At 32.6% G+C, this 12,087-nt stretch overlaps 1 protein-coding gene across 5 annotated transcripts in view; it reads right to left on the reverse strand.

Annotated features, from left to right (window-relative positions):
• Positions 1 to 1,004: 1,004 nt before the first annotated feature.
• Positions 1,005 to 12,087, reverse strand: part of twf (twinfilin actin binding protein) — a 15,714-nt gene continuing 4,631 nt past the window's right edge. For 3 of the 5 annotated variants that reach the window (XM_070114302.1, XM_070114303.1, XM_027368209.2), the window contains 8 exons: positions 10,767 to 10,844; positions 8,975 to 9,086; positions 8,456 to 8,618; positions 6,855 to 6,926; positions 6,422 to 6,587; positions 5,325 to 5,471; positions 4,005 to 4,126; positions 1,005 to 3,665 (listed from right to left, as the gene is read on the reverse strand). In XM_070114302.1, coding sequence (XP_069970403.1) covers positions 3,504 to 3,665; positions 4,005 to 4,126; positions 5,325 to 5,471; positions 6,422 to 6,587; positions 6,855 to 6,926; positions 8,456 to 8,618; positions 8,975 to 9,086; positions 10,767 to 10,844 — 1,022 coding nt within the window. In that variant the 3' untranslated portion in view covers positions 1,005 to 3,503. Of the gene's footprint in view, positions 3,666 to 4,004; positions 4,127 to 5,324; positions 5,472 to 6,421; positions 6,588 to 6,854; positions 6,927 to 8,455; positions 8,619 to 8,974; positions 9,087 to 10,760; positions 10,845 to 12,087 lie in introns of all 5 variants that reach the window. The other 2 variants (XM_027368207.2, XM_027368206.2) reach the window with 1 other exon arrangement.

Genomic DNA, 12,087 nt, shown 5'->3' on the forward strand with positions numbered 1-12,087 from the left:
TTAAAGGAGTTCCTTATTAAAACAAATTATGTAAGATTTATTGGTCTTACAGCATAAAGTTATGGCAGTGAAAGGGGTAAAAAGAGGGGGAGTAAATGGGGTAGGATTGAGATTGAAAGAAGGTAAAAAGGTTAAGGACAAAGGGCAATTAGATCAAATGGAGGGTGTCTATACATCTGAATGAGAACAAGTTGTCTATTGAAAAGGTGGCACCTGCTCAGGTGGTATGGGGCCAATCAAGGAGAGATGGAAGGTTATAAGATTTGCAGTTCATTAGTGGTCAGACCTGACGAGAAAGATTGCCAATGGTTATAGATGACAGTTTTGGAGTGAGGGTAGTAGTCGGTGGCTGGAATGTGTGAAAAGCAGGGCAGGCCACTAGTTTACAAGCCAGTGAAGCGTGCCAAGGCATCTGCTTGTTCATTGCTGGGTATCCCAATGTAGCTGGGTATTCAGCAAAACTTGACCGATTTCTGTCATGTAGACAGATAAAACAACTGGTCTATAGGGTGTATGGGTTGTGATTGATTGAGTTGCAGGAGTCGGTAAAAATGGTGAAAGATGAGGAAGTGAGGAGACATTCATTGTAATGCAGAGAGGATAGCATAAAGTTCTGTTGTAGGAAGGGGAAAATTGTAAGTGTGAGAAGGAAACAGTATCTGAGATGGTTTTGGAGCTGTCTGTACAGACAATGGGACTGCAGTTTCCAGAGAAATGTTGGTTGACAAATATAATAATTTTACCAATGCTTCAGAGAAAGATAATTTTAAATAAGGTTTAAGGTATAAATTGGAGGTTTACTATATATTCAACCATATTTGTAAAATATTAAAATGCTATAAAAACAGGTTAAATATTTTAATTATGTAGTAAAATAACATGATACTTGCTTCTCATTCTGCAAACCTTTCTTTAACCAAATATAAGTTGCAAAGGTGTCAATATTAGAGCCAGCTATATACTAGATTTACATTTCTACCTTGTCCAGGTAAATGAAACTATTATTGTCAAAGTAAGAATTCATAGGTTTATAAAATGATTAACAATAATCAACCATGACACTCAGTTCACAGCATCATCATCTCCACACATTGTACAAGTTAACCATGACATTAAGATTCACAGTAACAGCATCATCTCCTCACACTGTACAATCTTTTTCATAAATCTATGCCAATTCATTAATTCTTTGGAATGACATATCTATAAATAAAATGCTATTCTTAACAAACACATAAATGTCTTTTTTTTTCTATAAATAAATAGCAAAATCATGCAAACACTCCACTGCAAATATGATATGGACATGCGAGTTATGCATTACAGAGATCAAGTGTCACCAGAAAAATGTCCTATACAAAAGACAACTATATATTGTATGTGTGGCACTGAAACCTGGTTGTACTCTTTACTGATCGGCATGGCAGTGGTACATGTTACGTTACCCCTCTGTCTCAACCATGAAGCTGTTTGCCGCTCACCCTACTGGCGGTTGGCTGTACCCTGTTAAATTTGTTGATCTGTGATACACCCGAAAAATCATAGAACACTCCCAACACCCTGCTAGTTACAAATATGCACGACACAAACACATATTTGAGCAGGTTTATGGATTCTCTTTCCTTGTACAAGATCTACGACAGGACATGTGATCTAAGTGTATTGTAAACTATAAAACAGGATTCATGCAACCACAGTTTTTCAGGAACTCACTAAATCAAAGGGAACTATACATAATTCTTCTACTCCCACATAAAGTAAACCTACTAAGGTATACCATCACAATACTTTGATTATAAATGCAGACCTGCAAATAATATTAAACAGGATAAAAATCACTGGTATAAAAATCCCAAGAAATAACAATCTTCACTGAAACAGAAAAGGTAAAACATCTGGAACTGTCATGCTTTATCACAAGTTGCTGGAGAGCAAGTAAATCATCTAAATAAACATGATAATAAGCTATGGTAAAACTGTGTATTTAATGTGCAAGAGGGAACTTACATCAAATGACCTCCTTTTATAGAGGCAGAAAGTAGATCTCCTTTAAAAATATTTTTTCTTCTCAAGATTTAAATATGTTCATAACACTAACACAAATTCTGGTGAAATATTGAAATATTGACAGTTTTCTTTTTTGGTTGAGGAATACCGTGTGTAACAGAATAATCAGTAAGCTATGAGAACTAAACACATAAATTGTTGGACATCATGTCTTAAAATCATTTATCACTGGCAAACTCCTGTAGGTGATGCAGAAAGGGGAGGGAAAAGGAGTCACAACTCTCCAATTCACTTCCAAACTGTTTGTACCACAACTCTACATTTGCACCAAACAGGATAATGGCAAAGAATGTTGCAGTTCCCTTGCAATACAGCAGGTGTACAAAGTGAATAACTTAGTCATGGAGAAAGTGATCTATTTACAACAAAGTGTGTCACTGCAGAAGACCACATAGGATAATGAATTGGGTACAGACATTACCAAGCAAATGGCATGTCAAAAATAAATTGCATTCAGGAAGCATCAATAAATATTTGTTCATCAAAGCAACAATAAATATAGAACCGTTCCAACAACCTACAGGAATCTTGCTGAACTGCGGAGGAACTGACATAGATACCATTGTTATTGTTAACAGATATAGCTACAAATTATTTTCATTGTAATATATCTTATATTTTCTTCATACTGTCCAACTTGCTGAACTATACTGCAATCAATTTTTTTATTGGAAAACTGGGTGAATATACTGATATCAATAATTCAACAATGTAATGTACATTAATCTCAAATGACTTCAGTTTGGAAATACTCGTAATGCAAATAAATATAGCAGAGAGGTAACTAAATCAAAGACTAAAGAAAAAGATTTCACAATCCCCCAAAGTAGCCCTGAAACACACAAGCTCATACAGGTTTTCCACTATGCACAAAAACTGAAAATTTATACCCCAAAATAGGAAAGCAAAGACAAAAGAAACTATAAAACCATGCACTTGGGATTAAGCATTACAATTTGAGCCTCTTTCTGACATCATCATTAGCTTACATTTAATAAAAGAGTTTTATGGTTTACTCTTCAACCATGTATACAAATATTAATGGTATTTTCTTTTTACTACATATTAAGTAACAAACCACTTGATAATGGGCAACTCTGAAATACAACTGTTCAACAGTCAGTTAAAGCTTTTTTTTTCACCTTGGATGCTGACAGTGGCCCGGATTTCTTAGACAGTACACTTTTACGGATTCCAAATAAAAAGAATTTAGATGAGCAGAAAACTGACACTTTGTATTCACTATGAACTGCTAGCTAATTATGAATGCACTCTGACTGTAGCTTTAAACCCAGTCCCCACAACTGAAGACTAAGAAGTGGTAACACACTTTGGGTCTCTACACAAATATGCAAATTGTATTTGCTTCCTGGAAGAAACAGAAAAAGAAAAAGCTCCAAAGTTCTCTCAGTGCTACCAAATTGATAGCAAATCTTCTAAGTTGCCGCCTCATCTTTGGGTGCTTTCGTAAGTCTCTTAGCACCCCTGTTGGCTGGACCCTTTGGCTTGGCAAACTTTGGACGGTGGAGGTTGACCTTGGGGTGGATTTCATCTAAGAGGAATTCTTCTGTTAACTCCTGGCCCTCTCCTATCTCCAACTGTAGGAAAATAAAGTACAATTTAACAATTTGTTTCATACATGCATTTCAAGCACAGAAATAAGCTGTGCTCTCTGGTAAAACTTGTTTTTATCAATTCAGTTATTATTTTCATGATGGACAATTCAAAATCAATTAACTTTCTTGCAGGTAACAGTTTCTTATTCTGGAATTAATTTTTACACAGCATCCAAGAAATCTGAGATGTAAACTCACACTCCCTTTTTATGTTTGTATTATATTCCCATCTTTCGTATCATATTGCCCATCGTGCTGACCATAATAACAAAATGCACATTTAAAAAATTCTCATTAACAACAAGCTATTTAAAGACATACCTTTTTAGTGATGGCCAAATTTATCCCATTCTCCAAGAGATCTATGAATGGATTTTTACTACTGGAGTAGAGCATTCTCTCCTTGATTGGACAGGCATAACCAGGCATGGAGTATATGAACACTGGAATAAAGAAGCAGTGACTATCACATACAAATTTTAAGAAGCAAACCATTAAGATGACTAAAAGACATGTATCTTCCTTTTAAGTCTAAAATCTATTTATTGTGTGACAGTCATGAATGCTGAAGCCAATGAATCACTAAAAAATTACAACTACATAACCATGGAAACAATGGCTAATATGAGACCAAGGTATTTACATGCGATTTTAAAATTTTACAAGGAAGACATTACATTAGCAGCCATATTCATAGACGATGCTGAAACATTTTGCAAAGATCCTTTGCCATTGCAATTTACATAATGTTATGCAAAATAGGTTGAAGCTCACTGGATAGTCAACACTGATTGACTGAAGGCACTTACTTGGTGGGAAAATATTATAATCTCTACAGAGTTGTTTTATAAACAAGTACCCTTGCAAAGACACTTTGTAAGAGATACTAGCTGCTGGTAGTACCATAAGCATTTGAAAACATTCTGCTTTATATGACACTGCCATATAAATACCACATACCAGCAATATCACATTTCTAGAGAAATGGAATTCTTTTCATTGTTACAAGAACATTGCGTATGTCATGGCAGAATCTAATCACTTTGCTGGCTTCTCTGTCTGTGAACTACCAAAGGTACAAGAAAGGTGAATAATTTTGCATTCTGCATGGCATATAATTTTACCTATATTATGCATCATCTTTTTACTGATATTCACATTTACAGTTACTATTCCAATCATCTAATACAATCATATATATTTATAAGCACATGCCTTTGTTCCAATTTCCATTCACATTTGTATAGACTCAGATAATATGTAAATTTCCAATCCACAAAATTAAAACTGAAACCATTTATTTAGCCCAAAAGAGAGTGTACAGGATTAGTTGCTACAATTATGACTTGGAACAAATCCTTTGAGGGATCCACCTTTTAGAATAAGACAATTTAAAAATGATATAAAACTCATCAATATTGTACGAATAATGTTTGTATACCTGGAAGCTTTTGTTTTTTGGTCAGATTCAAAAACTCTCCCCCTTGTAATTTTAGGAATACAAAACATTAACCTCATATGATTGTATAAGCTAGTCAAAAATTTCATTCACATGATCTATGAATATGGCCATAGGTACTACAAGAAGACCTAGTTCCCTAAGGAGCAATCATTCCCTTTAAAGAACCTAATGAAACTTACAGACACTGTGGAAAAAGTCCCCTTCATAGTTGTGATCAAACCGGTAGATATGATAGCGTGCAGCATTGTCGGGTATTTTTGCTGGTAGTCCTGTCACTGGTAAGTTTGCTTCAGAACCTACCAGCTGAATTTCTTCTGCAGATGTATCTGTTAGGTAAGTTTAAATGTGTTAACTCTTAGAATGTGAATCACATATCAGGTTGTGCTATAAGTAAAAACAAACAGATAATTAAACGAATAATAATAATAATAATAATAATAATAATAATAATAATAATAATAATATTAATATTAATAATAACAACAATAATAATAATAATAAAAATAAACAATTAATTCAATGAAATCAAAATTTCAAAAAATGCTTTTGAGATAATCAAATATTGCTTGAGGCAACAGATTTGAAGAAAAAAAAGAAACTTCTATAATGAGTATAAGTTTTTGGCACAGCAGTTCAAGGAAAGTATGAGTATGCTCAACATTACCAGGATATTTCTAAAATAAAAATGTTGAAAACCTGTATACAGTAACTAAACTGGATGATATGGGGGAAGTATATGGTACTCTGATGTATTGTGATGTGAATTTAATTTAAGTCAAATTAGGTTAGCTACAAACTCTCATTATCATACAGATGGAGCTATAGCATTATCTGCTGAACGAAACACTGCAATGTCTTCGACATCAAATTCAATCCAAATCCAAAGAGACGTCTGTAAATGATGTAACAGTGTGTGATGATCTAAAATTAATAATTCAAAACTAAAATAAATCATATCTAAGCAAAGACTAAGATAGCTTACAAGAAGTTTTCGACAATTATTAGCATTTGGGCAGTCTAACTCATCAAGATGGCTAGTGTATAAGTATAAGCAGTTTCTGGTTATGTAAAAACAAGATAAAAAATTGTAAGTTTTCTGCCAAATATGAATGGCTGTATCTCTGTTTGAGGATGCACAGTGCACAACTTTTCAGAACTGTTTAACGCACTTAAGCCACACGAAACACGCCAGGGTTCAACTAAAGAAAATCTGACTGTTAAATGTTTTAACACCCTGATACAATGACTCAGCAAATAGGAAAAGAAAGTCACTGACCAATTTTGAGCTGGACATATTGTAGTTCCCCACTGGCAAACTGCTTAACAGCATCTAGGGCTTTTGTTACAATGGGGAAAGCCACACCAGCTAGGGTTTGATGCTTAGTGTCAACTCCAATGTCTACACCAACTTCCAGTTTCTTTATCTCCTGCATCTCCTCCTCCTGGTAAGTAAGAAAAGCCATTTTGAGAAAACTATGGAACAGGACTTCGAAAAATCATTTGACTACAACAGTATCATATGCAATAAAACAGCCACATTAATAAAAGATGTACTAAATTTTGTAGCCTCGTTACTGTGTTTGTTAGGTGTTTAGATTACTGCACACTTCAGTATTATTTTACAATCACTTATATTAAATCATTAAAGATAAATTATAAACACAGATATTTATATTGATCAAATCCAGTTCAAGAGATTTTGTACTAACCCTCATGGTAAGTGGCTGGGGTGCCGCAGCAGATTTTCTGTGACGCCGTAGACCACTCAAATTTACGTCTTCCTGAAAAGAAAGAAAAAAAATATGGATATTGTGACATATCAGCAGCCTACAAGATTATTAACAGTAAGAATATAAAAAATGAAGACAATTCAGCATATCAAAATATGGGTAGTTCCATAATCCCTTTTCAGTTTACCAACACTAAAAAAGATGTCTTAAATTTTACATCAAAGGAAACTACAATCAACTGAAGCTCATTAAGTGTAGAGTTGAACTTACAAAAAATGTACAGAAATGACAAAAAATAGCCAACTAACTACTGGCCATGTAACCAATTAATGGCCAACAACGCCAAACCCAGACCAGCTTGAGTTAACCTAACCAGACTCACTAGGTAGGCTTGTACTATCACATTTAGTCAGCACATACTGGTTCTTCCGTGCATACATAATGGATCAAGGAAGTGCTATTTAGATTTCATTATAATTACCAAGGTTAGGACAGAGATGAATCAAAGAAATGTCCCTAAGTACAAGTCAGCTCCCATAAGACAATTCTAAGCATTTGTTTTGATAAATTCATTTCCTAAGACAATCATTGAGTTTAATATCTATAAAAAAATTTACATGTTACAATTATTAACACCTTCCTGCTAAGTGATATGTATGTACATGCCATGCCTAAAGTGAAAGTAAACCTTCACATTTATTTATTTTACTTAATCATTTTTTATTTCAAATATCAAAATATAAGCTTTTAGGTACCTAATGTTGCCTCTTGGGCACAAACATGGGAAATTCCTGATGCATGCCAATAACCCTGCATTCATGGCCCACAAGCCAATTTTTTAAGCCTGGGTCAATAGGTTAACCCATTTCCACTATCAAAAAGGAGTCAATTAGCACATCTAGTGACCTAACCTGATTTCCCCTTTCCTTTAGGTTTTGTATTTTTTTTCTATAATGCTATAAATATCAATCTTATTATTATCATTAACATTAAAATCATTATACTGTTATTAGCATACTACTAGCAACATAAAACAACCAAGAATAATGCCAAAATCAAGGAAATGGGTAAACAGGTGAGATAGGTAGTACTACTAATTGACCATTTGGTAACTATGCCTTTATGGTGCCATCTATGTGGAAAGAAAATTAATAAACTAAAGTCACAAAGGTCATGGCAAGAACATACATGTTATCCCTAACAGCAATGGTTAAAGAAAAAAAGAAAGAAAAAGTATATACTTCAAAAATAGAAAACCCTCTTAAAGCAAGATACATGATAAAAAGGCCAAACACAAGAAGCAGAAAACAAAGAGAAAAAATAAATAAAACAAGTCAGAAAAAAATATATCTAATAAAAACATGAAACAAATATATATCTAATAAAAAGATGAAAAAGAAAAATATAGCTGATAAAAAGATAATTAATAAAAATCTGAAAATGAAAAATATAATCAATAAAGAAGATGAAGAAGAAAAACGTAACTAATAACATGAAAAAAAATAAAAAATAAAAAATAAATAATCCACCAGAAATGTTGTACATAACTGCAAAAAACCAGTCTTCTAAAATCAGCTCACCACCACAGTGCCAAAGATTTCATCACTGATCTGAGTTGCACCAAACTCCATCCTGAGCGTGGCCTTGGTGGAGGCATACAGCATCTTCTCTCGCACTGGTGAGTCATCGGGTGACCAGCTGATTAGCACCCACTGGTAACCACCGTGAGCTTGAGTGTCTAACCTAGTTGCCGGAGAAGAAGAGTTAAAAGAAAAATGACAAAGAATGAAACAGAGAATATATGTTGGCGTTATATTTTCTTTTCTTTTTTTTCTCTCTCTCTCCTGCTAATTTCAATAGTATGGTAATAGTTTGTCACTCAGTATAAAGATTCACTTTCAATGGATTATAAGTATTCATAAAAAGTCAAAATGACATCTAGAAGCAGCAGTAAACACATTACATAAAAATGATTTGCAAAGTGTTTATTTCACCAATAAGGATTTACATAAAATCAACATATATTTAATAATAATTCTTTACAGCAGATTGCAAATTTATTCCTTTATTAGACTTCATCAATGTGCTGCATAACATACCTATAGAGGAGGTAGCAAGGCTGTTTCTCTCTGAGTAATGGCACAACCATTTTGTCATAGTCATCCTCCCAAGACCCCTCGGCTGGGCAATACTCTCCCAGCTGCAGTGCCTCTGTAAATACAGAATCATATCAACATCTGAAAGACATATTTTCCTCTCCTCTTCTGATGCACAGAGAAGCAAGCAAAGCCTAAGCATAGAGCATATTCCATTTACCCTCCCCCTTTATTTTCTTTCTTTTTTTCTAAAATGATTCTCTTGCTGTAGGTCCAGCTATCTTATTAGGGAGGAACATCTAAGACAAAGAGATCCGAAAAAGTTACTGATATTCATAGATCTTCTGGGGATTCCTCATGTGAAGAAAGACTATATCTAAAATTGCAAATATTAAGGCAGAAGGATCTTTTAAGAGCAGCACTGCCTATGTGAGGGGAAATATTATACTTACACATCAAGTCATATTACTTTGGTAAATTCATCTGAAAATTCATTTGAAAATAGCCACACATTGAAAGCTTTGTACTGCTAACTAATTCAGCTTTGATGCAATAAAACATATGTTGAAAATGCCATGAAAGATCCTTAATATCCCTTTTTTTTTTTTAGCTCTCTCTAAACTTTTTCCTAAAAAGCTATAATTTCCATAGAAACTTTGAATGCTATGAATCTTGTTGAGAAGTCTTTTGCTTGCTCATCTCCTGATAACATACAGAAGAACATATGCAGAAACACATTATGGTGACTAAAATATCCAAATGAACTAAAAATATGAAACAGTAGATTTAAGGAAAACTTAATCTTGATTTTATATGAGATCTACTACAAAGTCACATATTTAGTAGATAATCCACAAACTAAGATGAAAAGCAATTACAGTTAAAATAAAGTCAGAACACATTAAAAAAAGATACTTCTTTCAATAACTTCTAATAAAACATGTAAACTTATAGACTTTATAAAAACAATAAATCAGAGTAAAAATATACATGCAATTGGTTAAAACTTTCAACCTTGATGCACTCCCAGATGCACTCACATTAAAAAAAAATCTACACAATTGCAATCATTGTACTAAAAAAAATTAAGGTTGTCATGTTAAAGTCAAGTAAACAAGTACACTGCAACTAAAAACTGAAAGCAAGATTCAAAAGCATAAGCAAGCATATCTTTCACTCTGCCTTATCTCATGTTGATATGAGGTTAGGCATGATGAAGCAGGCATAGAACTACTACTGAAGCTACAACAATTACAGCTGTGAAATCCTCTTACCAGTATAACTACCCATCTTTCAAACATCTACTCTGTTGTGGGCACTAAAGGGGCAAGGCTCTTATCTATATTATAATAAGTGAGTTTGGCGACTGTCAAAGAATAATGAAAATCCTTATTATTTGGTTAACAAGTTGTAGGAATAATGAATTTACTACAAGAAAATGGTGCTTCAATATTACATGTGATACCTCTGTAGGTTTCTTTTAAAGGCTTTGTTTTTTTTAATATGATAATATTTAGCAAAGAATTCTTGTATTTGTAGCTAATCGTTGGCAGTTTTGAAATTGGAAAGAAAATTATTCTACTGCAGATCAAGAATAGACTGAAAAATATATACATATGTATATATGAATTTTACATTAAATAACTTCAAAATATTCAGTTTCTTTCCTTTCCTTTCTTTTCACTTCTTTCCTTGACAATCACCTTGCTGTTGTACAAAGTCTTGTACTTTGAATTTTGAAATGTGCCCACAAGAGAGCCTTTGTGTTAGTAACTGAAACAATAGTTACCAGTACCATCTTCAATTGTAATTCTGAAGACACGAACATTCCCATTACGACAACTACTGAAGAAATTCAGCAGTTCGTCGTTTGCTGGAAACAAGGTAATAAGATTAAAAATTTGATTGACAACAAAGTAATACATAAAAAGCACAAAATAATTTTCTAAGCATTTTAACATCATTCAAATTATCTGCACAGTAAGCAGGAAATATAAACTTATTATGCTTCTGGTATACACATGCAAAAGCAGTATATATAAGAATGTCTTCTGGATTGCAGATGCTATCACTGAAACTCTATACTTACGAAGTTATCCCTCCAAGTGGTGGCTGCCTCATCTTTTAAACTAAATTCTTTATAATAACTGATCTGACAAGCCTACATACTTCAAATTTTGTATATTTGAAAATAAACAGAACTTTACCCAATACATTTGTCATTCATTTTGAACAAGAGGTTTTTGTGCAAATAAGAATTATCTTTTATTGATTTTGTTACATTATAGAACTTATTCAATAATAATTTCAATGCATACTAAAATATTTAATGCAATTATCTATACTAAAGATATTACCTTATTAGCATATCATATTTCAATGTATTAATCTAAAGACACAAACATTTACCATATGTAATATCAGATTTAGGATTTTTCAAATAATTAAAAAGTGTTCAACAAATCTGTTACAAATTCAAGTTGACTAAAGATAAAGATGAAAAATATATTAGCCTACAACAATTTACAATTGAATTATAAGTGCAAATATATCATTGGAAAGGCAGAAATTATTAGCAAATTTCAGGAAAAACAAAATAAAATTAAAATTCTGAAGTATGAGAAAAACCCTCAAACAACTTGTTAATCATGATAATAGTGCAAAAATAATAAGTCCATTACAACAAAAAAATCCAATAAAATTAAGAGTAAAGTAAATATAACTGAAAATGGGATATTCAGTAACATATAGGCTTTCAATCAATTATATATTTTTTAAAAATAATTTATATCCAAGCAACTTTGTATGGAATTAAACAAAATTATTTCTGATAAAGGGACACATAATCACAAAATGAAAATATATTTAACTTGGCATAATGAGTAACAACATGAGCACTCTTTATGCAGTAATACCAGAGATGAAGCTGCAACACAAGACCATAAAAATGTAATTAATAAAAATAATTATCATTATTACTATCATCATTATCATCATCATAATAATAATTATAATGATCATTATTATAATCTTTATCACTGTTAATACATGAAATAAAATAAAACAACTAATGTATCACTCTCAAGCTTGTCACAGTATCTTATGATAATCCAAAT

Source organism: Penaeus vannamei, chromosome 35 (assembly GCF_042767895.1).
Source record: "Penaeus vannamei isolate JL-2024 chromosome 35, ASM4276789v1, whole genome shotgun sequence".
Lineage (NCBI taxonomy): Eukaryota > Metazoa > Arthropoda > Malacostraca > Decapoda > Penaeidae > Penaeus > Penaeus vannamei.